The 27,422-nt window shown below is 46.7% G+C and overlaps 2 protein-coding genes across 2 annotated transcripts in view; one reads left to right on the top strand and one right to left on the bottom strand.

Moving 5' to 3' along the window:
* Positions 1 to 16,173, top strand: part of STX3 (syntaxin 3) — a gene marked incomplete at its 3' end in the record, with an annotated part of 36,862 nt that extends 20,689 nt beyond the window's left edge. The window contains exons 3-10 of the mRNA XM_079709409.1: positions 6,270 to 6,369; positions 6,961 to 7,035; positions 8,166 to 8,233; positions 11,427 to 11,535; positions 12,387 to 12,460; positions 12,582 to 12,716; positions 14,471 to 14,581; positions 16,090 to 16,173. Coding sequence (XP_079565535.1) covers positions 6,270 to 6,369; positions 6,961 to 7,035; positions 8,166 to 8,233; positions 11,427 to 11,535; positions 12,387 to 12,460; positions 12,582 to 12,716; positions 14,471 to 14,581; positions 16,090 to 16,173 — 756 coding nt within the window. The remainder of the gene's footprint in view (positions 1 to 6,269; positions 6,370 to 6,960; positions 7,036 to 8,165; positions 8,234 to 11,426; positions 11,536 to 12,386; positions 12,461 to 12,581; positions 12,717 to 14,470; positions 14,582 to 16,089) is intronic.
* Positions 16,174 to 23,209: 7,036 nt separating this feature from the next.
* Positions 23,210 to 27,075, bottom strand: MRPL16 (mitochondrial ribosomal protein L16). The gene is made up of 4 exons (XM_079708134.1): positions 26,992 to 27,075; positions 26,561 to 26,626; positions 24,734 to 24,882; positions 23,210 to 23,888 (listed from the first exon to the last, which is right to left on the bottom strand). The coding sequence occupies exons 1-4, from the start codon at positions 27,044 to 27,046 to the stop codon at positions 23,403 to 23,405; spliced, it is 756 nt and encodes a 251-aa protein (XP_079564260.1). The 5' UTR covers positions 27,047 to 27,075; the 3' UTR covers positions 23,210 to 23,402.
* Between the last annotated feature and the right edge of the window lie 347 nt (positions 27,076 to 27,422).

Genomic DNA, 27,422 nt, shown 5'->3' with positions numbered 1-27,422 from the left:
CTACACCAGCATCACAGGTAGTGAGAGAGCAGGCAGCTAGAAAAGTTCAGAAATCCTTTGATCAGGGAGGAAAACTACCCAAATCCTCCACACTGACTTCCCCTGTGGCTCTTTGGCCAGCAGTGGATCACATGGTCATGGCCACTCTTTTCTAGAATGGAGACCAGGAAAGTGAGAACTTAGCAAAGGGGCAGGATTGTCAGGATTGCCATAGAACCGATCATGATTCATCCTCTGGGGCTGGCAACATTGCTGCCCAAACAAAATCAGAGTTCTGTTAACAAGAAAGGGCAGGGGCAGGTGGGGATGGCTATTTGGATGGCAGTATGAGATGCAGAAAGATTTCTGTGATCAAACATGTTTGAGAAACACTTCATACCCTTTTCCTCCCATGCAGATTGAAAATGCACATGAACTTATTAAAGATTCTAAGAAGTCCTATAATAAAGAAACCTGGTTAACTTACCGATCTCAACACTTATTTTTTTCATAGAACCCTTTCTGACATGTAACTTCGGTTAGCAAAATGAATGAATAGATTTCAGAAAATGCTATTATAAAGTTTTCTTTCTTGGATGTGCTTAAGAAAGGTATATGAGGCAATCTGGCAGTGGTGTATGAAGCAAGCTTACCCCTGGAGTTACTTACATTCATTTATCCATTGAACAAACTTCTACTGAGGGACACCATGTGCTTGGCATAGTGATGGGGATCCAGGCGTCTGAGGGGAACAAGACGGGTGGAGCAGTGGCTGGTTAGCGGAACTGAGAGATGAGCAATCTTGTGATGTCTGTTAAAACGAAGATCCTCAAAGTGGATGTACCTTGGAAATCTAGGCATTAAGTTGAATCTAGCAGGTTAAGTACTCTCCAACTCGTTCTTGAAGTAGCATCTTTGGATGACTAGATGAGCTGGTAGGTTCTGCGTTTCTGGGCTCTTTCCATAGGCAGGCAGGAAGCCCTTGCCGGTCATTTGCCTGTTTACCTTCAGGTCTGTTCCCTGCCCTCCCTGTACTCTGCTCTGTATTGCAAGGTACTCATTGCCCAGGTTCCCTTGCCAACTGGCTTTTGGGGTGTTTGACCCAGGGGAGGCACCGCGGAAAAGTCAAGGTCGGGGGATGAAGCTACGGTTTTCCTCCCAGACGCATTTCCTCTACGGCCTCAACTTTCACTCCATAGACCCTCCTCCATGGTCCTGTTCTGCCGGTTGACTCCACCATCGTCTGGCTGCCATCAGAGGGGCCCTGGTGACCCTGCCTTCCTTCTTCGTCCCTCCAACCTGCTGTTGCTCATTTCCAGAGTGCCTCACCATCCTCTGTTTGGCTTCTCAGCTCTTGGATCTCTGTGTCAAGAATTCCCTGTATTTTCTAGTAGGCAGCTATAAAAGCTCAGGAGTCCTTTTATGAGGGAGGAAAACTACCCAAACCACCCAATTACTTCGGTTAAAATAACTAGATAGGTTTTTATTTTCCTGACCCTACTTTGAGTGATGCAAAGCCCAGATACACTTAATTGATTTGAGGTGATTGTCCAAGACTACTACTTTTCACCAGTCAGTATAACTCTGAGATCATATGTTTCTTTTCATTCATAAAAGGAGAGTTGAAATACTACTCTCAGTCTTGATAAAACCCCTTGAGGGACTTGATTTCTGTTGCTTGGCTGACTGAGACCTTTCTCTGTCCCTTCTTGTCAATGTTTGTTTTCCAAAGCAAAGAAGCAAACAAATCAAAGAGGACTTCACTGAGAACTTCTAATACAAGGACTGTTTTGGATTTTGCTATTTTTGGAGAAAAGTAAAGGTATATGAATTGTGCAAAGCAGGAATCATTTATTTGACCCTTACAACCCCATTACTTTTGTCACCTTAAAAAGGTGACATATAATAAGTTTTCAATAAATAAATATGTAAGATTTAATGCCTAACTTAGAGGTACAAGGCACATGGGAATTTAGGGGAGGCAGAGACATTTTAGGTAGAAGAGACAAAGCCTTATACCTTACCCCACGGCACCTGCCGGTCTCCAAAGTAGCACTTTCTCTGCTTTTAGATTAGATTAGATTACATTACATTACATTGGATTAGATTCCACTGGCTAATTAGGTCCAGAGGGAAGACGCCATCCATGCCTTGAAAATAACTCCCTCCTTTTAGTTAGATGATGGTGATTAGTACAGTCCTTCCTCGGTATCTGCGGGGGTGGGGGGAATTGGTTCCAGGACCCCCATGGATACCAAGTCTCTGGATGCTCAAGTCTCATATAAAATGGTATAGTATTTGCATATAATCTACACACACCTGTATACTTTAAATCATCTCTAGATTACTTATGATACCTAATACAATGTAAGTGCTATGTAAATAGTTATAAATACAATGTAAATGCTATGTTAAATAGTTGCTAGTGTGGTAAATTTGAGTTTTGCTTTTTCGAACATTCTGGAATTTTTTTTTTTCCCTGAGTATTTTCGATCCGGGGTTGGTTGAATCCATGGATGCAGAACTTGAGGATACAGAGGGCAGCCTATATACTGTGGTAATTGTAGTTGGTTCCATGATGCAGACACCCAATGTGAAGAGTGGTTGACTTGCTGTCCTTACTGGATTTCCTTGGGTGGCTACTGACATCACAGAACATTTTGTTAACATTAGCACTGCTGTGAGGATTAAATGAGACATTGCTTGTAAAGGCTCAGTGTAGTACCTGGCACACAATAAATGTGCAGTTGTTGCTGGCTGTTTTTGTCTTTATCACCATCTGACGTTTATTGAGCGTGTACTTTGTGTTAAGCCTTTGACATATCTTATCTCATTTAATGCCCACACAAACTCTAGGAAGTGGGAAATATGATAATCCTCATTTCACAGATGAGAGAACTGGGGCTCAGAGAGGGTAAGTGGCTTGTTCAAGGTCAAAAAAACTGCTAAGGGGTGGAGCCAGAATGTGAACCTGGTATGATTCTAACTTATTTTCTTAAGCTGTGCTTTCTAGATTGCCCCATTACTGATAAATCATTGAAAAATATATTTTAAAAAGTAACAAACAGTAAGTGGGCATTGGGGATGTATTAGCTGCAAATTTAGCATGGCGATAAAAAAAAAAACAAAACTTGCAGATTGGTTCCCTCAGTCAGCAACTTGACTGAGTTGCTTGAGCACTCCTTGTGTAAAAAGCTCTCTACAGGGAGCCTTGGTTGGAGAACAAAGAAATAAGGCACATGATGTGAGTCAAAGGCCATTGAGCCAGTCTCACAGAACTGGTGAGTGGATCTCACACATTCACCTGACACAGGCTGAATACACACGGGACCTGGGAGAGAAGAGAGAGAGCTTCCCGTAGGTGATTCTTGCACCTTCACCTGGTTCAGGAGACAGGGTTTGGATTTAACAGTTGCCTTGGTTCAAACCTCGGTTTTGCCTCTTTCTGCAGTTACGGGCTTGACTGACTTCCTCAATTTCTTTGAGCTGCAGTGCTCTCGTGCATAAAAAGGAGATAGTGAGGGTGACTTCACAGACATCCAGTGAAGGGCCTTGTTTCTGGGACAGGTATATGTTAAATCGGGTTTAGTTCTTAATATATTATTGTGCAGGGTAATGTCAGTCTATTTAAAACAACCCCAAACAAACACACAGACAAATAGCACTTGAGCTTTTAGATCAGCACTGGCAGATTTCCTGCTAGCCCTGTTCCCACTGACCCGATATTTGGTTGTCTGGCAAATGCACAAAAGGAAATTAATTGCATGTCTACTTGCTACCATGAAATACTCAGAAAGTCACCTTCAAGAAAAACTAACACTTCCAAGAAAAAACACAGACACAAAGTTTAAAAAAAAAAAAGCTCTGTGATCGGCCAGTTGCCCATCCTAAAGTCCTGAAGGGATTCTGAGGTTATTTGGTGACCTGACTAAATTACTAGATTACTAAATCAGAGTCCCTGAAATACCTCCAAATGGTGAGGTGGTTGAGGACAGAGGGAAGAGAGCAGCTGCCATGGGTGGAGGATGACTGGAGGTGGGGGTGGAGGACCCTGACCTGGAAAGTTCTGCGGGCAGGTTGAGGATGGAGCCCGAGGCCCAGTGCTCCCGTCTGTCGGGCCAGATAAGCCGTTTACCATCTGGTCTCCAAGTGCCTGGAGTGACTCTAAGCTTGGGGTCCAACAGTCTCATCCTAAAAACTTCCTACCTCGTCTCCCTACCACTGACCCAGCTTTGGGTCAGGATGCTCTTCACTTGATGAAATAATATTCCAGGAGCTATTTTCTAAGACATCCAATCCGTTGAACATGCAAAACCTTAGGCCTCTGGCTTCTTAAAAATAGGGTGATTAGTTCCGTTGTTAAAATTCATTTTAAAATGGCGAGGACATGTTATTCTAGAAAGTCTTTTTTCTCAGTCCTGTTTTATACAATGTAATTGCTCTGGCAAGACAGTCACGTGATGGACATGGAAATGTGGTGTGATGCACTGACACTTTAGGAGTTGGAAGAGGAGTCAGTGTTTGATGGGAGAGATGAAGAGAGAGGGAAGGGTAAGGTGGCAATTTCTGGGTCCCCCGAGGCCCTGAGCCTGAGGTGGTTACACCCCTAGAGCCACCAGCGTTCACAGGTGATAACACAGGCCTTTTTGATAACTGGGTAGGCTTGGGATGCTGCTGAAAGTGAAGCAGTATGAAGAAGCCAGAAACATTGTCTTAGCTCTAATGGAAAAAGCACCCCAGTCGGACCCTGGAGAGCACCATTTGAGTGCTGTCCCTACCACCAACCCTGTGACCTCTGACCTCTTTAACCTTAGTTTCCTCATTTCAATAATGGTCTGAATGGAATGCTATGGATTGTTTTGCCAGCTGTGAAAATGCTTCACAAATGTTTGGGTAGCTACTTGTATTTGTATTTACACTCTGATATATTATTAGACTGAAAATTTATTCTGTATCTTTCTTTTTGGTTTTTCTGTTTGTTTGTTTTTTGTTTTGTTTTGTGTATTCTGTATCTTTAAGCAAGTAATTCCATTCTCAAACTATGATGCATCAAAGCCAATATATTGGGTTGGCCAAAAAGTTCATTCGAGTTTTCTGTAACATCTTATGGGAAAAACCCAAAGGAACTTTTTGGCTAACCCATATTTGTAGAGGGTCAAATCCCCGCTCCACTGTCAAAAATACTAATTTGAGGGGTAGAGAACTCAAGTGCTATTTCTTTGTAGTTTGGAGAGATGTGATCAGGGTTTTTTTTTTTTTTAAGTGAATTATTCACCAGAAGAAAGGGCTGCCGGAAGCTGCATATTGAGTTGTATTTTCGTTGTATCTCAGGTGTTAAGATCCTACTCTTTGGCATTTTACAAGATTTCTGTTTGTTGACTGTGGCCGTGTTGATGTGCCCCTCTTTGTGGAAGTGAGGCAGGTAGATGTGGTGGGTTTTGAGGTCTCTTTGGCATGTGCTGCTCCCTGCATATGCACTGGCACCGCAGCAGAGGCCGTGGTGCCAGGACAGCCGGTGCCTTTGAAGAGGGAGCCAAGACTGAACTTAAATGCTCAGGCAGCAGCGTCCTGGGACGGTGTTCCATCTGGGAATGAGGCGCAGCTAGAAGTACTTTCTGATAACACACCTTGTACAGTTAGGAACCTCAGAAATGGGCAGAAATGGTCCACGGCTTGAGCTCCTGGGTCTTGATCGTCTAAGGCAATCAGCTAGTTAGAGGCGTTTCCCCAGAACACATGTCCAAGAGAAGTTCAGCATCTCCTGAGATGGTCATTGCTTCGTCTCTCTCTCTCTTTCTCTCTTCTTCATCTCTGTTTCTGTCTTTCTCTTCCTCTCATTCTTCTCTCTGTGTTTCTCACTCTCCAGGTTTGTTCTCTCCCTTTCCCTTTTTTTCTTTCCTTTTTCCCTCGCTCCTGTCCTCACGTTCTGCTGCTCCACTTTTGGAGGAGCTGGGGATCTGCCTGGTAAGGTTTCTTGACCCTTCGCTCTGATTATTCCTCATGGGTTGTCCTGGCTCTTCCTAACTCTGGCTGGGGTCTTCCCATCCAAGGTGAGTAAACGTACTTCCTCTCAGGGAGCGATGAGGACGGGTCTTCAATGACTGCTCTGTTTACGTTCGTTTCTCTGACTATGGGAAGGGTACTCACTGGGCTCACTGGTCCTCAGAAGACATTTCCTGTCACCATCTGCTTCCACCAACCCAGAAGGTGGGCAGGGAGCTCTGTTTTCATCTCAGTCATGGCTATATTCTTCCTCTTGATGACAGAGGCTATCATCTTTCTAACTATAGATCGAGGAAACTCGACTCAACATTGACAAGATCTCAGAGCACGTGGAGGAAGCTAAGAAGCTCTACAGTATCATTCTGTCTGCACCCATTCCAGAGCCAAGTGAGTGTTGACTCGGGGCTGAATCACCCAACAGTGACCCTTGGCCACTGGGGCTGGGCCCTGGTTTCCTCCCTCTGTGAGCAGCGGGGCGGGGGTGGTGGTGTATTACCTTACACTAACATATGCGCCGTGTCATCTCCCGTCCTCCTCTACCCTCTCCTGGTCATTGCCCTGCTACTGTTACCTCTTCTCTTCATGGTCCAACCCATTTAGCCAAACTCTCCTCTCCTTCCCAGCTAGACCCTCTCATGGCTGGCAATGGCTCTTACAGCTGCTGAGATACCTCATCTCTGTCCCACCCACCACTGCCCCTGTGCTATTTCCTCTGCCTGAAATGCTTCCCCAGTAACCCTCTATTTTTCCACGAGGTGTTTTTATTCTGTAGTTCTGGGGTAGGATGCCAGGAAAAAAATGCCTTTTAAAAATAAGCTTTCTGTGATTCTAATGACAGATGTCTTGAGAGCCCACCAGGATACATACTGCTCTGGGCCGTGGGTACCTGAGAAAGCTCCCCACCTCCTCTGTTGATTGTTGTAGCTGACTAAGCTTTCAGTCTCTTCTAACTGACTCTGCCTGCATTTGTTTACCCAGAAACCAAGGATGACCTGGAACAGCTCACGACTGAGATCAAGAAAAGGGCCAACAACGTCCGGAACAAACTGAAGAGTAAGAAAGGAACAAAGGGAGCGGGCAGCACTCCCACCATCCATCTCACATCCGGGGTCCAGCTCTTCTGGACCGGAACTCTTCCTGACGGGAGTGACACCACCCTTGCCGTCTCTGCTTGTGGTCTGGGCACTGTCCCTGGAATGACCTATTATAGCCCCAGACAGTTTACCTGCTCTCGGGTCATGACTGTGGTTGAGAGGGTCCAGAATTGAAGTTCGGAGATGGGAATGAAAGTGTGCTTTCAGCTATTGGATATTTGGGTGACTTGGTCCTTTAGCTTAGTCCCTCAACTTTTCTCTTCCTGGTCCCATTTCCTTCCCCAGCACCTACGTACATTTGAGCAGTGATGTTAGTGATGTATGGATGCCAGATGGATTATAGACTCTGGAGACATTTCTTGGGGACCAGGTATCACCCTCCCATCACCCCCATGCCCACCCCTCAATTTCGGGCATTGTTCAGTGAAGCCACTGTCGTAGATTCAGTTCCTCTGGGCGCCCAGAAGGTTCCTTAGTTCCATGGCTATCATCTGCATTCTTGCCCCACTGTACTTGGTGACGAGTGCATGCTGTTGGTCTGAGAGTGAAAGCAGCATTGCTCAGCCTCATTTATCATTTCTTCCCCCCAAACAGACTGTACTGCCTGTTTTCATGCGGGTGGAGGTGGAAGTCGTTAGTGGCAGCTTCCAGTCGTAGCCGTGATCGTGTGCCAAGGCCTCTGTGTGCATTCTCATTTAATTTTCACGTTGGTGTTGCTAGGGGGGCACTGCTGTTCATTCCATTTTACAGATGAGAGAACAGGAACACTACGAGAGGTTAAGTGGCTTTTCCAAAGTTACATGGCTACTAAGGGGCAAGGATTTGAGTCCGAGTCTCTTAGTGACAGAGACTCATGGTGTTAACCACTGTGCTGAGAGGTGTCCAAGGAAGAAGACCCGGCAGTAGTAAAGGTCGTGGAATGCAGGTCACGTGGCTCAGGTGTGAGCTGACCTTTTGAGACTGGACCTGCCTGCTGTTATGTCTCCTGGGCCGGGTGTGTGAGAAAGAGAGAGGAGGCCGCACTGCACAGTGTGTTTCTTGGAGGAGAGCAGCATATGCGTTGCTAGAATAACCTCCTCTCCCATCCAGGCATGGAGAGGCATATTGAAGAAGACGAGGTCCGGTCGTCAGCAGACCTTCGGATTCGGAAATCCCAGGTGAGATCTTCCCTGGTCTAACAACCATCTAGTCCAATCTTTTAATTTTTTTTTCTTAGCTGTGGAGCCTTCTTAATTAAAAAAAATTTTTTTTTAATAAATTTATTTATTTTTAGCTGCGTTGGGTCTTTGTTGCTGCATGTGGGCTTTCTCTAGCTGTGGCGAGCGGGGGCTACTCTTCGTTGTGGTGCACGGGCTTCTCATTGCAGTGGCTTCTCTTGTTATGGAACACGGGCTCTAGGTGCGCGGGCTTCAGTAGTTGTGGCCCACGGGCTTAGTTGCTCTGCGGAGTGTGGGATCTTCCTGGACCAGGGCTTGAACCCATGTCCCCCGCATTGGCAGGCGGATTCTTAACCACTGTGCCACCGGAGAAGTCCCTTTTTAATATTTTTACTGAAGTATAGTTGATTTACAATACTGTGTTGGTTTTAGGTGTACAGCAAAGTAATTCGGTTTTGCATATATATATATATATATATATATATATATATATATATATATGCTGCTTTTTCAGATTCTTTTGCATTATAGGTTATTATAAGATATCGAATATAGTTCCCTGTGTGATACAGTAAATCCTTGTTGTTTATCTATTTTATATATAGTAGTGTGTATCTGTTAATCCCATATTCCTCATTTATTCTCCCCCCTTCCCCCTTTGGTAACCATAGTTTGTTTTCTATGTCTGTGAGTCATGTCTGTGCTTCTGTTTTGTAAATAAATTCATTTGTATTATTTTTTAGATTCCACATATAAGTGATACGTTTGTCTTTCTCTGTCTGACTTACTTCACTTAGTATGATAATCTCTAGGTCCATCCATGTTGCTGCAAATGGCATTATTTCATTCTTTTTTATGGCTGAGTAGTATTCCATTGTATATATGTACCACATCTTCTTTATCAATTCCTCTGTTGATGGGCATTTAGGGTGCTTCCATGTCTTGGGCTATTGTAAATAGTGCTGCTATGAATGTTGGGGTGCATGTATCTTTTCGAATTAGAGTTTTTGTCTTTTCCAGATATATGCTGGGGAGTGGGATTGCTGGATCATATGGTAACCCTATTTTTAGTTTTTTAAGGAACCTTCATACTGTTCTCCATAGTGGCTGCACCAATTTATACATTCCCACCAACAGTGTAGGGGGGTTCCCTTTTCTAGCTGTGGAGCCTTTAAAACAAAAAACAAACAAAAAACCAACAACCACTGATTGGAACTCAATTTGAGGAACTGATGGAGGGGAGCTGCTCAGGTTGAGGTGGGGGACAGGGCCGAGTCCAACTGGTGGCCCCTCTCACGCTGTCCTCTAAGGAGGTGCCTGAGGCTCCCAGCGCACTGCTGAGGGTTTAGTGAGCCTCCTTGGTTTATAGGTGAGGAAACTGAAGTCTTCTCTCTGAAGACTGTTGGTCATTAGTTGTCCAGTTTGGAGTCAGGCTGTTTGGTGGTCATCAAAGATATGATCCTTGTCCTTGAACTGGCACGATGTTCAAGTAGCACAAGGAAACTATGATATAAGACCCATGGGAGAACGTGTATGAAGACCGGATCAAATGCATGTGCTCCCAGCATCAGACGATCTCGGGAAAAACTGGGGTGGCCAGAGGAGGCTGGGCCTTGGTGGGCAAGATGCCAGCATGGACAGGCTCGGGGAGAGGTTCTCCTTAGAGGCATGGGGGCAGGAGTGGTGTGTGTGTGTGCCTGGGTGGGTTGGTAGCAGCGGGGGTGGGTGTGGGTGTGAGGGGGCAGACGTGAAGAGAGCAGCCTGTCTAGAGAAAAAAGTTTGTCATGGGATAGTGGACGTTGAGTTTTTGGTAGAGAACATAGCACCATATTCCAGAGGCCTTTGGCTACAGTCCAGGGAGTTTGGATCTGACTGAGTAGCCTGTATGCATTTACTTTGGGTTGCAGTTTGTTAGGAGGATAATATGGGAACCATTTGAAAACTGGATCAGAGTGGGAAAGAGGCAAGAGGCAGGTGGGTCTCTAGTTGGGTTTTGCAATGATTTCGGTCTGAATTTGCCTGGTGGTAGTTGGTTTGAAAAAAGCATAGATATTGGTAATTTTGCAAAGGAAAAACCAGTAGGGCTTGATGCTGAGAGGTGGGTAAGGAAAACAAATGATAAAGATTGGAGTTTAGGCACCAGGGCCATTGACTGAAGGCACTGAGTTAGAAGCAAGAAAAGTTGGGGAGGTCAGTTTGAGTAACAACCCTAGGATCTTTGGATGTAGGAGGGAGTCTGGCAGCTTTAGAAAACAGGGTCTCTGAGATTCACAAGGTATCTCCTTTGGCCTCACAATTACTATAGGAGTTCAGCAAGACAGGTTAATAGGTACTGAAAACATGCTTTGGAAAGGTCAGCCGACTTTTCCAACGGTGTAAAGTTAGGAAACCAAAAAACTAGTCTTGTACCTGGTCTTTGTTTTTTGTTTTGTTCTGTTTTCGTTTTTATACAATTTTGAAAGGTTACTTTCCATTTACAGTTATGACCAAATGTTGGCTGTATTCCCCGTGTTGTACAGTACATCCTTGAGCCTGCCTTACACCCAATAGTTTGTACTTCTCACTCCCTCACCCCTATATTGCCCTCCCCACCCCACTGGTAACCACTAGTTCATTCTCCTTATCTGTGAGCCTGCTGCTTTTCTGTTATATTCACTAGTTTGCTGTATTTTTTAGATTCCACATATAAGTGATATCATACAGTATTTGTCTTTCTCTGACTTATTTCACTTATGCCTCCTAAGTCCATCCATGTTGCTACAAATGGCAAAATTTCATTCTTTTTTTTAATGTCTGAGTAGTATTCCATTGAAGATATCTATACCACATTTTCTTTATCTATTCATCTGTTGATGGACACTTAGGTTGCTTGGCAGTTGTAAATAATGCTGCTGTGAACATTGGGGTGCATGTATCTTTGCAAATTAATGTTTTGGAGTTTTTTGACATATACCCAGGAGTGGAATTGTTGGGTCATATGGTAGTTCTGTTTTTAGTTTTTTGAGAAACCTCCATCCTGTTTTCCAGTGACTGCACCCGTTTACATTCCCACCATGAGCTGTCCCTGGTCTTCTGTTCCAGGACCAGTGCTGCTGTAGATGAGGCTGCATCGGGGCTGGGGTTCTATGAGAGTTGTGGACCTTCCCCTCCCTCGCCTCCTGGGGGCTCACAGCATCTGACCTTGCTCCCACAGCACTCCGTCCTCTCCCGGAAGTTTGTGGAGGTGATGACCAAATACAACGAGGCTCAGGTGGACTTCCGTGAACGCAGCAAAGGGCGAATCCAGCGGCAGCTCGAGATCAGTGCGTGTTTGAAGTTTGGCCTGTGCCCCTTCACCCTTCCTGCCACGGGCTTGTCCGTCCCCCGTCGTGAGGCCCGGGGAGAGGGAGCAGCAGCCCCGCTGGTGGCTTCTGCCTTCTCTTCGGTGCCCAAGCTGAGGACAGGCCTCACAGCACTGGTGCATCCTGGACGTTGCGTCTTAGGCTGAAAGATGGCTCGGAGTTACCAGGCCCGAGTCGTTTGATTGCCGTGGGAACCAGCATTTCTGCATCCATGGAAGGAAGCACTTGCTACACAGCTGCACTCCTTGGGGCTCAGGACATCTTTTGCTGCCTGTTTGACAGCAGAGAATGGTGCTAGTTGCCATGAGGAATAAAGAAGTTACTACAGCCACGCCCTTTAGGAATCAGAAACCGGACTGCAGGGCCCCACAGGGCGGAAAGTGCTTTGAGTGCAGGAACCGAATGAACAAGGGCACAGGCGGAACAAAGCACTCGTGTTCAGCGGGGAGAGGCCGCCCAGGGCCTGGGAACAGGGCGCGTTTGGGTGGAGCAGGGCGAGGTTAAGGCAGATGGAGGGCTCACCCGGGAACCGGCCCCTCGTCCTGAGGACCTTGGACTCCCTGGTGCAGTGAAGGGGGCCAGGAGACATTCTGAGCTGGAAAGGAATGTAATCAGACGTGGGCTTCAGGAAGGTAACTGCTGATAATGTTGAGGATGGACTGGATTAGGGGAGAAATGCAGAGAAAGGAGAGTCAGGAGGCTCGTAAGGCCATGGTCTTTAGAGTAGACTTACTGTATTCCCATTTTCAGGGAACTTTTGAAATGGTGAGCTTTGGTCTTACCTTTGATGCTCTCCTCCTTTTGTTATAAAGCCGGCAGAAAGACAACAGATGAGGAGCTGGAAGAGATGCTGGAGAGTGGGAACCCTGCCATCTTCACCTCGGGGGTGAGTGCTGGTGGGGGCGGGCTGGGCTGCAGAGGCAGGGAGGGCGGGGCGGCGGGCGGGGTGTGGTGAGGCTGCGGCGGGCGTGATGGCACATGGTTGGTCTCTGTGCGGCCTGGCCTAGATCATCGACTCTCAGATTTCCAAGCAAGCCCTCAGTGAGATCGAGGGACGGCACAAGGACATCGTGAGGCTGGAGAGCAGCATCAAGGAGCTTCATGACATGTTCGTGGACATCGCCATGCTGGTGGAGAACCAGGTAACAGTGGGTACCGCGTGGGCAGGGAGGAGAGGAAGCCCGGGGCTTCCTGAGAAGGGCGAGACTGGACTCCTGGAAAGCCGGGTGGGGTGGGAGAATCACTGGGAACTTGCGTAGTAGATGCTGACGTTTTGGGCAATTGCAGCCTCATCATTCATGCCTGTTACTTTGGCCTGGAAGTCATTTCTAATTAATATGGGGCTTGATGTGCTCTGTCAAGTACCTGGTTCCCTCCAGCCTCAGGATCGTTGTCTTTTTAAAATTAGAGATATGGGTTCTTAATGGTGATGCCTTAAAACCATCTCCTGATAGGAACTGTTTCACTGGTGACATTGAAAACATGGGGCCTTTTCCCCAGTTTATGGTGAAAAGTTAGATTTAACAGAGGTTTTTGTATTTTTCTTCTGTATGTGTGTTTTTCCACAAATGGTGACAGTTTTTGCTAAGGAACAAGAGCAGACAACAAGAGGATTGAAGGGACAGCAAAGTGATATTTACAGAAAAACTTGAAACTCTCACAGTGCTTAGCTTGACAGTCTGTTTTGTCCCGGGTAAGCCTGCTCAGGGATGGATGGCTCTGTTCCCAGCATATGGTATCAGTGTCACATAGTCACATGTCTCCTGGTTCTTATGATGCAGTTAAATTCCCCACTGTGTCATGGTTTGGTGCCACTATTACCATGAACTCCCAGTGGCTCTGCCACCTGGAGAGGATTGAAAACTGCTTCCTTTGTAGAAGGAAACCTAACTGAAGCCCGAGCACCACTTGGCTGGTTTTGACATCAGTTCCCTGCTCTGGGCTCGGGTGCCTTTCTTCCACCCCCTTGGCGGCCTTTGAGACCATTTCTCCTGCCCCTCCATCCCTACTCTTCTTTTTTCTCCCCACACTGCCTTGCCGAGGAACTGGTTTGAGATTCAAGTGATGGTAAGTTCTGTTCTCTGTGTAGAGACTGCCGTAACGCCATGGGTTGGGTTGAGGAAGGTCTAGGTGGGTGAAGGGGATTCCTGTCCTAAGATGCACAGAAATCAATTGGAGAGACCAAACTTCTGGTCAGGAAGTAATAGTTGGGCAAAGGTTGGGAATCTTATTAAGAGGCTGCTGTCTCTTAACCAGATAACTCAGGTAAAACCAATGTCTGTCACTTATGGGACCTGGGAGTGCCTTAGAGAAAGCAACTGTTCCCACCTCAGCTGTTTATTGAGCACCTGCTGTGTGCTGGGCACTGTTCTATAGTAGTGAATGAACTCAGTTCAGGCCGAATGAACTTGGTTCATGTCTGAATCACCAGGAAGAAGCCAGCATCCTGGCAATGCCCTAAGAACATGAGATAGATGTATTGGGTTGGCCAAAAAGTTGGTTTGGGTTTTTCCGTGAGATGTTATAGAAAAACCCAAATGAACTCTTTGGCCAACCCAATACCTTGGCTTCTCTCTTCACATACTTAAAAAAAAAAAGTGGCAGGATCCTTCAGAATATTCCAGCCATCTAGACAGTGTGCTCCAGGTGCCCAGTGCAGTGCTTGTCACAGAGGAGTAACTGAGTGAATGTTTCTGGAATGAGTGACAGCCACCAAGGCCTGGGGAACCACAGGTAATCACGGGGAAGTTGTGCAAGTTTGCCCCACAGAAGGCTGCATGTTAAAGTTTCCAGATGCTCTTCTTGGTGCTGAAAAGAAAGAGAACCCCTTTCTCATGTGAGCTAGGACTGTCCTGGGGTGGGTTTCCTGGGTGTGACTAGTGTCTGTCCTTTGCAGGGTGAGATGTTAGATAACATAGAGTTGAATGTCATGCACACGGTGGACCATGTGGAGAAGGCTCGGGAGGAAACAAAAAGAGCCGTGAAGTACCAGGGTCAGGCCCGGAAGGTGAGCCTCTCCTGCTGCCTTCGGAGAAGAGAGTCCACCGTGCGCGCCGTCTCTCGCTCTTTCTCTCCTCCCTCTCCCCGTCCCTCTTTCTGCTGGACCCACCTCTTGCATCCGCGGAAAGGGAGCCATGATTGATCGTATTGAGAACAACATGGACCAGTCAGTGGGCTTCGTGGAGCGGGCCGTGGCAGATACCAAAAAGGCTGTCAAGTATCAGAGTGAAGCTCGGAGGGTGAGCCCTTAGTCCCAGCTGGACCGACCGGCTTCTCCTCTCTCTGGCTGCCCCCACCCGTGTCCTTGAGCCCGTGCCTTCCCTCCGTCTTGGCCCCATCCAAAAGCCTACCTCAGCTTTCCCTAGAGAATAGCTGCCCCTCCTTGCCAGGTGTGCCTTGCATGGATCTGGCTCACGTGCTCTCTACCCAGAACCCACATTTGCAGGCAGCTCTGTATCACTGCCCAGGTGTTGCTAATCCCCTGGACAGAGCTCACGGTCCCTTCAGCTGTTACACTTGACTCCTGCTCTTCAGAAACCTTCCCTTCATTGCCTTCCACACCGGTAGCCCAAGCCCTGCCCCACTTGGTCTCTTTTTCTCTGTCATGAACCCAGTGGTGTGCTGATGGCTATGTGAACATTACCTTGTATCTTGGGAGCACCTGTTATTTCTCCTTTATAGATGAAACAGTTGAGAATCAGAGGTTAAGTAATTGGCTTCGGGCCACCTAGGAAGCATAGGAACCAGGATTCAAATTCAGCTTTCAATCAAGCTCTTTCCATCCTGTCTCCACTGCCCGCCCCCCACCTCTAGTTCTGGTGCCCCTGTCACCTGAGGACTTCTAAGCTTCTCTACCTAGTGACTGTGGTGGCTAGCTCCGGTGGTTTTTGCTTTTTAGCCTGCTCTTTTCTATTTCTCTTGGGCTCTGATATGTTTGTTCTTCAATTCTTTCTTTTTCTTCCAACTTTACCTACTGCTTGGGCAGGTATCTGGGAAGCTGGGAAGTTATTTTACATGATGAATCCAGGCTGGTTTGCAACAGGACCGTAACCATACTTCCTGATCCCCAGTCACTGTACTGGGTTTGACAGGTGGGAATGTACTTTGGGGGAGAGATGGACAGACGTTTGTAATTAGGACTGTGTCAAAAATGTCTTTATACTCCTTCTTGAAAAGGAACAAATTAGTCACTTATATCTTGGCCTGTTGCTGCTTGGAGACCCATGATGGTTGCCCTTATATCTGTGCACATAGGAAGGCTGCCGTGTGAGCTGAGAGCTGATGGAAACTCCTTATTTCCATCTGCTGGCATTGCTAGTGCAGAAGTAATTTAAGAAACAAAATATCTTAATAGAGTGTCTTTATGTAGAGATGTTGGCTTTTTATTTCATTTATTTGGATTGATAAGATGCCTCCTATGTAGAGGCAGAGGGGTTGGGTTTTGGATGACTTACTGTGGCTTTCTGGTTGTTTGTAATAATGACTTGTTTTTATTTCTCTTATCCCTCTCTCCAGAAATTGATAATTATCATTGTGGTAGTGGTTGTGTTGCTGGGCATTTTAGCGTTGGTTATTGGACTTTCCGTTGGGCTGAAGTAAGGGTGGCCCGGGAGGCTGCTGCCCTGAAATGTAAGTAAATGGAAGGTACTCGGGGACTCTGGATTGGCTCCCTCTTGAGAAATGAGCCTGTGATTTAAAATTCTGCTTCTTCCCCCTGAGGTTGTCCTTGGACATGCCGAGCGCTCTAAGACTTCAGTACCTGTGTGTTCTTTCATCTATGTAACTTCCTATTCTTGGGTCCTGGCTGCATACAGGGGTTGGGTTTCCTGTTTGTTCCTATTCTGTGGGTTCTGTCCCCGCTCTTGTCCTGTTTCAACACCGTCCCTCATTTTCCGAGCACCTCATTTTCACTCCCCTTCCCCAGCAAGCCTGTTCCTCTCAGTTCGGTGCAGTCTATGTCTGGGATCTGGGGTTTGTCTTGTGAGTTACTACTGGCTTTCAGGTATCTTGGGCTTTGCCTTCCGTATCCTTTTCAGTGTAAATGAAGCTTTGAATCGGGATTTGGGTCTGTAGGGTTTTGTTTGTGGTTGACTGGTTGGATCTCGAATGATAAGAGTAGCTAACATTTTTTTTTTTTTTTTTTTTTTTTGTGGTACGCGGGCCTCTCACTGTTGTGGCCTCTCCCGTTGCGGAGCACAGGCTCCGGATGCGCAGGCTCAGCAGCCATGGCTCACGGGCCCAGCCGCTCCGCGGCATATGGGATCCTCCCAGACCGGGGCACGAACCCGTATCCCCTGCATCGGCAGGCGGACTCTCAACCACTGCGCCACCAGGGAGGCCCAGAGTAGCTAACATTTTTGAGGGCGGGGTTGTATCAGACAATGTACTAAACACCTTACATATGCATCACTGAGTCCTCACGTCACCCGCATGAGACAGGTGCTATTATCATCCCTATTTTACAGATGAAGATGCTCAGGCTTAGGGAAGTTAGGTAACAGGGGCATGTTTGAACACATAGCTAATAGTGGACCTAGCTTCTCTTTGTAAAACAAGGTGGCCATTTATCATCATCTACAAAGCCTAGAGAACCTTAGAGGATAGCAACTTAAAAAAAAATATTTATTTGGCTGTGTCAGGTCTTAGTTGTGGCATGTGGGATCTTTGTTGTGGCATGTGGGAACTTCCGTTGTGGCGCGCGGGCTCAGTAGTTGCGGCGCATGGGCTCTAGAGTGTGTGGGCTTAGTCGCCCTGTGGCATGTGGGATCTTAGTTCCCTGACCAGGGATTGAACCCATGTCCCCTGCATTGGAAGGTGGATTCTTAACCACTGGATCACCAGGGAAGTCCCAATAGCAACTTTAAAATTCAGGATATTAATTTCTTTAAAATCTGGTAAAAAGAATAGAGCTGACCACTGAATCAGGGTTTCATGTGTACAGCAGCAGCATGACAAGAATCATCTAGTTATTGGCACTGTGAAGACTTCCTTGACTTCTTAAGTATTATTTTTCTGAATATGTTTATGCTCCCCAGTTGTGTTCTAGGATAACATCATCACCCCATCTTCATTGGGGAAGCTTTGTGAAGCTCAGTGAAATTAGGAACTTGCCCAAAGCCTACACAGCTTGCAAGGCAGAGCAGGTGTGACGCCTGAACTTTTCTGCATCTTTTTTCACTGTGCCTTTCTGCCTTCTAAGGTTAGTGGGGGATAGGGGGACTAAGGAGAAGATGATTCTAGTGCCAGCAAGCTTCTGAAACTTGTATTCGAAAGGTGCTGATGGGAGCCCCACAGGCAGAACAGGTGTTTTCCACCAGCAATGGTGCCTCTCTTCCCATAAGTCCTTCCACAGTAACGCAACAGCCCCTGGGAAGGGCTGTAAAAGGCCCAGGGATTTTCCTATTTTTTTGCCTCTCGTAACAGGGCTTTTTGTTTCTTGTACGGGGGAGTATTTAATTCCAGGCCCTGTCGTGGGTATGCTTGTTGGACTTCTTGGGTTTGTGCTGAGTTTTCCATTGTTCTCTTTCTGCAGCTGTTTCTGATCTCTCCTCTCCACCTTCTAGGTGTGTGGCTTGTGGCCGAGCCTTACTGTTGCTCTTCGCCGCCACCCTGGGCGCTGACCAGCTCCTCCTCCCCCTGCCTCTTGTAGAGCCCATTTCACCCCAGCCTGGTGTGGCCGCCCTTGTCTTCAGATGGGAACGGAGTGTGAATGGCCTTCCTGAGAGAGTGGGACCTGTTCCCTTGTTTTCATGTAACCAACCTTGGACCTGACCCAGCAAGCAATCTAGCCCAGGAGAAATCTAAACTACTGATGCAGCCCTCAGAACCTTCTCCTGCCCCACCAACTCTGAAGCACCTCCCCCTGGACCGTAGGAACTGCCCCAGCTTCTCCTTCTCCCCTCTGATGTGTCACATTATGCCCCGCGCCTTGGAGAGCCTACCTGAGACCTCCCCAAGGTGCTGTATTTCCTACCTCATGGAGTGTTCTCCTCCCCAGAGTCGCGGTGTATTTTTTTTGGTGGTGGTGGTGGGGGCTATCTTTAACAAAGCAAGGGGATTCTTCCAAGTTTGGCAACAATAAGGCTTGGACTCGAGTCTTCTACCTGGCAGGATCCCAGTCCTCATGGCTCGTTGTCCCTGTCCTGAAAGTAGGAGAGACTGGGCAGAGGTCGTTCTGGTCTTGGAAGCTGACTTCTTGTTTGAAATTCAGCCTCAAATTAAGCTCTTAGTGTGTTCAGCTCGATGGCCAACTCGATCTCTGTCTATGTTGTACTCCCTCATGTTGACTCAAGGAGGCGCTGCCATGAGACAGTCGTCTGAGGTTACCGTCTGTAAAGGCTGGGGGTATGGAGTAACTGTTTCCGTGTCTCAGTCTTGGGAACTGGCTGTTTACTGTTAGACTGATGCTTTGTGAAGCCATTGCCTTGAGGCCCAGAATAACCAGGCACTAAAATTAGGCCAGGGACGAGGTGCTTGAGTCTCAGGCTCTGGGAATGTTTCAGACTGGGGCGAGTATGAGTATTCAGTCATTTCATGTGTTCCAAGTGTATTTTTATAATCGTGTGTGTGAGATGTATGTACATATATGTATGTGTCTCTCAGGAAGTAGGAAACTGGAAATGAGAATATTATAACCTCAAAAAAATAACTTGAGCTAGGCTAAAAATTAGGTAAGAGACATTTGCTTACCTGCAAATGAATCATAGTAGAAATGTGATCTTCCCACATCATCGGGAAACCTGCTGTTTTCTTCACAAGCGCTCGGAGAATCACAGATGGTTGGGGTGAGGACTAACTTGATCCCCATTAGGTTTTTAGCAGACAGAAGGTGGGACAAGCTCGACACCTCTCCCCACTTGCTGCCTGGGCTAGGCTTGTCCTGAGAACGTCCCACAGCAATTTGGTACCGTTCATGTGACTTTTGGGACGTCCTGTCTCCAGGGCGGAGTCAGCTCGGGGAGGCCAGGGTCTACTCAGCAGCTGTTCCTGCTCCCACATTAATGAGCTTCATAGATGCTTTGTCGCCCCCACTTGTCATGGAGCAAACAGAAGCCAGGAAATTTTTAAGTGTAGTGACCGTGCTGAGCCAGTGTGAGCCCCTTAGATTCCCTGCTGGTCTCTGCCAGCCTCCCGGATTGATATTTCAGCTTTGACTTTAATGCCTTCTAGGACAGGGTAAGCACCCTAACCCAGGCATGGTCCATTGGCTTCCTCTGCAAAGGAATGATTACTCCTAATCATTGCCCAGCACTTGGACAGAGCCAAGGGAACGCCCTCTTGCCTATGGCTGTGATGTCCAACAGGCCTGGCCCCCGCAACGAGGCAGACAAGCTTCAATCACAGACAGATCTTTGCTCTCCTGAGATTGAGGCCTGGGGCTTATAGTTTGGAATACAAGTGAAGGGATTTTTGTTCTTTCTTTGTACTTTTTTAAAAAAAATGTAAACTTGATTATTTTATTGCTAATTTAAAAATAAATTACTTTGATTGTGAAACAGTTCTGGCTCGATGTCCCTGTAAAACACTTGGTGGCTGCCACCATGTGGTGACTTTCATTTAGGTTTCGGAAAGGGGTTAAATTTTTTTTAACCATGTGCTAGATCAGATGGATCAGAAGTTCTAATTTTTGAAAATGGTTTAACTCTCATAGAGTGCAGTGTAACTGTATTTGAGTCTTAGATTTCAAGGAATTCCCCCCCCCCCAGAAGACTTCAGCTGACTCACTGAGAGTATCTGGCTCTGGGGGGAAGTGGGGTAAATCTGATATGATGGCAGCTGGAAGGCAGAACAACATACGAAACATCCTCTGAGCTTGCTGTTGACCTGATTTTTGCGTCTCTCACCGAGAAGTAACATTTCTCTTAGTACCCTGGGTTCTAGAAGCCAGATCCATCTCCCTTTACCTTCACATCTGCTTCCATGCCCAGACCCACCCTTGTCTCCCTTCCTCTGGAACCCCCTCTGCAGTGACACTGTTTCTCACGTGCTCTTTCTTTCCTTGTCTGGATGAGCAGAAGAAGATAATGATCATGATCTGCTGTGTTATCCTTGCGATCATCTTAGCTTCTACTATTGGGGGCATATTTGCCTGAAAAAAAAAACCCAAAACAAAACAGGTGAGCCATCTGTGGGGAGGGTCAGGCCTGTTTTCGCTCGAGATGCTTGTGTCCTGAGGGCTTTGGTTGTCACCAGGTGCCTTAATCTGTGTGGGATTGGGTGCTGGAATAAAGGTTGGAGAAAACCAAGAAAAACGAGTGAAGAGGGAGTTGGTAGGGAATAGGTAGACGGGGAGACAGAAGGTGGCAGTCTGTCCCGTAAGCAGGTCTGGTAGCAGAGTGTTTTGTTCAGAATGCTTTGCATAAGGGTGTTGATTTCCTGTCGTGAAATCTGGGCATTGGCATGTGGGAACGGCAGAGGAGAAAGAATTCATTATTACATTAGAAGCACCCTGAACTCTTTGGAAGAGGGCCACACAGGGAGCCCAAAGTAAATATCAATAAAATTTTCCCCTTATGAGGTTAGGACAGGTTTTGCAGCCTTGTGAGTAGTTCCTTACCCCTGTAGACAGGCTTGGTGATCCTAGCCCCACACGTTTTGCTGTATAATCTATGATTTTTTTCTCTCCGTTTTTGTTATCCCCTTCAGTCCTCACAGATGGATGCTCACTTGGCATTTTCGATTCTTCTTCCACCTCTGTGGTGCCATCCCTTCTCCGCTGCAGATTCCTCAAAAGCTCTTCTTTCCATTATGAAACCTCTTAGGACACAGGACCTCAACCACCTACCAGTTAAAAGTTACGCAAAGGGAGATTTACAAAAATATGGACTTGGGTGGCAGGCAGGGGTGAATTCGGAACAGGGAGTACAGCACTGTGTAGCAGGTTAGGAGGATGGTTAAAGGAGGAGACTGCAGGGTAGAGGAGAAAGCATACGTACCTGTTTAGGAAATAAACTTGGAGCCAGAGCCCACGCTGACGTTATGGCTGAAGCACACCCCCTCATCAGGATCTGATTTTAACTGCTGGGAGTCAGTCAGGATCAGGGCACTTGTTACTTCTGCTCTTCCAGTTCTAGGTCTCACCTTTGACCAACGCTCTGTCTCCTTCCTTCTTCAGGGTCCAACATTCTCCAAGGTGATTGTCTAATGGTAGGCCCCAGGCACATCTCCCTCACTGCTGTGTGTCCCCAGTGCTTAGCACAGTGCCTGCCGCTTATAGCTGCTCGAGTCTGTTGACTTTATCTGATATTAAGCTCTGATTTCTGCTATGGCCCAGTCCTTGGACTTGCCTCTTAAACGCTTTAAGGCATCAGTGGGAAATGGTCTCTGTCACAGGCTGTGTAGAAATGCCTGGGAATGGTCGATCCACCCACGCAGAAGCACAGCAGGCCCCACTTTCACAACATACACTTTAAAGTCCTTTTTTTTATGGGAGGTGGTGAGAGAGTTGTCAACAGCCTCTTTGCAGAGATGGCTGGCCCCAGGATTGTGGTTCAGTAATTAAATGTGGACCCCAAAAGAAACACGTTATGCTGTGATTGAACGCCTAACAGTCACGAATACCATGCTGTGAACCCTAACAAAGAAGAGGTGACAAAGGTCAGAAAAACGAGGCTGTCACTCACACCCCTTGTCACTGACTCACGTTGCCAGCTGAAACTGGCTTTGTTGGCCAGCAACTTGTGTACAAGAAACTGTTCCAAACACTGTCCCCAATTCAAGGTTCAGGTGTGTTCTAATGCAATTTAGTGATTAGTTATAGTACAAGAGGTTCACTAAAAATATATTAAAAAATCACGGTATACAATTCTCGAGGACCACACAACTGCTTAAATTTGTACTTTTCAAAGTAAATTATTTGCCGGAGGTCTTACTTTTTAAGAAAGTGGGATTTAAAAAATTGACATTTTAGTCAGTGTGCTGTTTTCTGCCCACTTTCAAAGCAAATGGTTTAATATTTTTCCTATCAATCTGTATTTCCTTTGGTTTGAATACAGGATAGAAACCATTGCTGGCTAGCTCTGAAAAAATAGATCAATTTTGTTAAAGGCAAACAGGGAGCTGGAACCATGTGGCTTTGAATCACCCAGGGCCCTTGTTCATTCAACAGTAATGATTTGAGTGCTGTGTGGCACCCTGCACTGTGCTAGGGCCTGTAGGGACACAGATATAGAGCCAAATACCCACCATCCCCAGAGGGTTTCAGGCCTAGGAAAGACCACACAATTCAGGTTTTGTTTCTATCAGTTCCTTTTGGTAAAAGGCGAGGGTATGTCTGTTGCCGTATTGTCCAATATCCCCCCTTCTAAGATTGAGAGAAGATGGGTAGCTGGGCATAAATAAATATGTTGAATCAATTAACCTATGTACTGTTGTTTTCTTTGCTTTTCCAAAAACATTAAAAGTCTGTAACTAGTAAAATGTCATAGAAACTAGCTCCTTAAGTGTACATATATATAAAAGGCAGTACAGACATTAAGTCTGACTTGAATCAGAGGTCGGAGATGCAAACATTTGCTTCAGCCTTGAAGACATTTATCTTATAGCCTGGGAGAATCAGAGCTCCAAACAAACAGTCAATCAGGTCTGGTTCTTAATCATTTAAGGGAATTAGCGACCAATGAGAAGTTACATCATCTTGAGGTGATGCTCAAACTTTATTTAATATAAATATAATGCACTTAAAAAAATGTGACAGATAATGCACAGCTTTTCAGAAAGCATCTACTCATATGCTGCTCCTTGGTTATGACATCGGAGCTACCCAAAGACTTGAAGGACTGGCTGAGGGGAATAAACGGCCTGTGTCCGTTTCCTGCTGACAATCCTCACTACACACGCTCGGGCAGGTAGAACTTGCCCCAGTATCGCCCCTTATGGGTCAGGTCGTAGGGGCTCAGCACCTTCAGTATCCCCAGCATGTTGGCAGTGACAATGCGCTCAAAGGTCCAGGGGTTTTGGTTGTTCCGTTCTCGTTCTTCTTGATCTTTCCACATCTTCTCTAGAGTCTCACGGCTCACGGCCTTTGCGGGGAAGGGCAACTTGTGGGCAACCTGGTCGAGGAAACCCTGTACCTCTTGGAATTCGCAACGCCCGCCCATCTCTACTATAAGGCGGCCAGCCTTCACGGGGGTCACATAGTGATCGATGGCACCTTTGCCGCCCCCCATGCGCTGTCCCATACCCTTGCGGGTGATGGGCTTGAAAGGGGCTGGCACCCGCCATAAGGCAAACATGTTCTTGGGGTCCATAGACCGGTTGATTGTGAGGCGCATCATTTCAAAATGCCCCCAATGGAGGTAACCGCCACCCAGTGCCTAAAAGTAAATGGAAGAATTAGAAACATATGGGGATTTAGATATCCTTCATGGGATCTATTATGTCTCTTCTTTTATGTTAACTGTGGCTTCAATGATACACATGAAAGTAAAAATATAAGTTCTAGTAAGTACCATGGAGGAAAAGCCTAGGGTACAGTAATAAATGGGAACAAGGGTGGACCCTCTTCAATGGATAACCAGGGAAGACCTCTTTGAGGAGGTGACCTTTATAGCTGAGGCCAGAATGGAACGAACCAGCCAAGGGGAAACAGATGAGTGTTCCAGGCAGAGGAATGGCACAGGCGAAGGCTTTGGCGCAGCAAATGGCTTGGTGAGTCTGGGCAGAAGCCAGTGTGGCCGGGGTAGAGAGAGGAATGAGGAACAGACTGAGTTCTGAAAGGCTGGCAGGGGCTGATCATGCAGGCTGTGGGAATCGGACGTTAAAACATCACTCTGGCTGCCTGATGGGAACTAAATCCTTGTCCATAGCCATTTGTGTAGGTACTGACGTCGTCTTCACGGAAGCTACTTGATGAGTAAGGAAACGTCTGTCCCATGTACTAAAACATGGATAGTTTTATTTTGACCAGAGGCTTGAGAAAATCTCATGGTCTAATTAAGGGGTAAATTAGGTACCCTCTTCCTTCTGCTTTTACATTATTTTCACTCTACGTAAAACAAAAAACATTTATGACTTAATGCTTACTGGGTCCTGCTCATCAGTTTAAAGAGCAACTAGTGGCAGTTCTAGTAAAATCTGTGGAGGAAGAGACGAGAATGCACTCAAGGAGTCTATTTTAATCCCTGGCTTCCATCCTGTAGCCGCTTGACGCTGGACTCACCAAGATCGCAAAACTGCCTTCAGTGAACTCAGTGGCTTCAGTGGAAGGTCCCCTTATGTCACTCAGATTTTTAGGCTCTCTTCTCACTTTTGGCACAAGTGGTACCCTTTCAACAAATCTAAGCTTGGGCCTTTCAGGAATGGAAACATCTAAAAGGAGCACAGACAACCAAGAATAAGTCAAACCACACATCTCAAAGGACTCATTTTCTTCCTAGAAAGATTTATAACAATCAGGTCAAAGTCTTAAAGTTACCACTCAACAACAATTCCAAAAGTGTGTTAGGTTTATCTTGTGGATGCTTTCACTGACACTGGAATCTTCTGATTACAACAGTGGTTGATGCAAATGTTTTTGAACCTTTTAAGAGAGCAGAGTTTTAACATTCAAACCCAAATGCTTTTTTAAAATGCCGACTCTGTACCTAACACTGAAAAAGGGACTGTTAGAAAAGGTATAAAGCTAGGAGAATGTCACAAAATAACACGAGGTAACATTTTTGTGTGTGTGTGAATGTTTACTAAGTGCTGGAATTGAGCTGAATGCTTTACATGCATTATCTCATTTAATCTTTAAAACAACTTGATAGCCTTGGTATCTTTTAGGGCTTCCTTTTTAATATTTTTAAACCTTTAAAAGTTTAACACACTATCAAAGGGCCCCATAAAAAAATGTGAATTATCACAAAGTGAACCCACAAACATACCCACGTAACTATCATCCACATCAAGAAACAGAACATTAGGCAGGTAGTATTTTTAATCTCCATTTTATAGAAGAGGAACTTCAGGCCCAGAGACATTTTATAATTTGGTTCGGGTCATCCAGTCAAAACAGCAAAGCTAGACACTATGTCACTTAAGAAAAAATACCACACTGCCTCTCTGATAACAGAGGTAGTGGAAGGGATACTACATTGTACATCAAAATACCTAAGTTCTCCTGCTCTGCCACATGCTTGTTGGGAAACTTACAACCTAGTACTCCTTTGATCAGTGCTCTTTCCTTTATATATACAGGGGCTTTTCATGCTGAGGCCTGTACTGCAATGTGGTTGCTGGGTGAGGGCCAGACATACTACGTCTTTACCACGTCTGACGTTTTGACAATATGGAAAAAAAAATTAACGTGTAAGTCATCTAAAGTATTTCTATAGTAAAACAAGCATGGCTCTGTGATGGAGTCCAATATAAAACAGGAGACTTTAAGGGCTACAGAAACTGCCCCCTGCCATTTCTGTATGTAGCTACAGAGAAACTTAGTAATGCTTTCTCTTGCCTCCATGGCCATATGTACTCCAGTGCATGTAGTAGTTTCACAATTATGTGTAGAAGATAAGGCCTTCAGAAGTCAAGGCCCCTTTCATTTTTTTGAGATTTCCAATATATTTTTAAAAAAAGGTAAGTTAGATATACCAAATTGTGGCTTACCGTAATTGTTTATATTAACAAATTAATGCTTTTCACATAATATTGGTACTGACTGCACATGCGTAACCTCATTTGGAGAAAACATCAAAAGTCTAAATTGAGGCCAGTTAGGTTTAGCTGAGTGGGTAGCTGTGGGCCACGCACCCGTGGTAGGCCATAGGGGAGATATTCCATGACAGGTTGGCTTCCTAAAAGCAGGAGCCTTTTTGAGTCTCTTGTTCTTCGATTTTTCTCTAGCGTTTAGAACACTGCCTGACATACAGTATGCCTTCAACACATATTTACTGAATGGGTGAGTGGGGACAGGGAGCACAAGAACACTCCTACTCTTTACCTATCCTCTGCTGGGTTCCATCACAGAAAAGGCTTACAAACAGGAAAACGGATAAGCTCTCACCTTCAAAAGCTGGCACGGGGAGCAGCGTCTTTAGGCCAGCGCTGGCGGGCGGCGCTGACCAAGAATCTACAAAGACAGATCAAGTTAAACGACGAAGGCCAGAAGGCCAGGGCTTGGTATACTTTGGGCCAAATATGCTCCTGACAGAGGTGTCCTGTGGGTTTGGGACATGGGTTCCACTAAAGGGGCTCACAGGCACTGCCCCCCGCCCCCAAATGACAAGCCGGGGACTCTGGGCGCCGATCCCCAGGTTGCACGAACGCTGTTGACCCTTTTGCACGAATCTTATGGCGGGAGGGGCGGCAGCAAAGCGCAGCCCCTCCCCCGTGCTTCCGCAACCGTGCGCAGAGTCTTGGGACTGTGCGAGATACCCGATGCGGGGTAGGGGTGTGGAGAAAGGCAAGGCCTGGAGGGAACAGGGGACTTCTGACCTAACAAAGGCGCCCGCAGGACGGGCGCGCGGGCGCGAGCCAGCAGCCGCCACATGGTCACGCGCGTGCGGTCGCGTCGGGCTCCCCACGGCGACCGCAGCGAACACTTCGACGCGGGAAGGGAACGCGGCACTCTCGAGCCACGCCGGAACCGGCTCCGGCCCCGACCTGGTCGGGCCGGAAGTTGCGTTCACACCGGTCCCCCCTGCAGTGAGGGCGGGTGGAAGCGGAAGAAACCGGAGCCTCGGAACCTGGGTTCCGGCCTGGTGTGTGCGGGTCCCTTCTCGCGTGCTTTCTGGGGTCTCTCCGGAGATGAGGGTGGCAGGGCGGGGAGTTCTCTCCGCGAAGTACCATGCTGAGAAAGCCTGGGTTCATATGGTAAGTTGGTTCCTTACAATTCACTACATTACGCCGCGTCTCTAGCCCCCTTC

The sequence above is a fragment of the Hyperoodon ampullatus genome (assembly GCF_949752795.1).
Source record: "Hyperoodon ampullatus genome assembly, chromosome: 7".
Lineage (NCBI taxonomy): Eukaryota > Metazoa > Chordata > Mammalia > Artiodactyla > Ziphiidae > Hyperoodon > Hyperoodon ampullatus.
The sequence above is the reverse complement of the archived record's forward strand: the minus strand, read 5'-3'. Positions and strand labels throughout refer to the sequence as shown.

What these genes read in the sequence shown, in the direction of transcription:
- MRPL16 (XM_079708134.1), bottom strand. Translation starts at nt 27,046, where the DNA reads ATGTGGCGGCTGCTGGCTCGCGCCCGCGCGCCCGTCCTGCGGGCGCCT. An exon ending in CCTGCGGGCGCCTTTGTTAG is followed by an intron (nt 26,627 to 26,991) that starts GTCAGAAGTCCC and finishes CTGTCTTTGTAG; the next exon opens with ATTCTTGGTCAGCGCCGCCC. An exon ending in AAGGCAGTTTTGCGATCTTG is followed by an intron (nt 23,889 to 24,733) that starts GTGAGTCCAGCG and finishes ATTTACTTTTAG; the next exon opens with GCACTGGGTGGCGGTTACCT.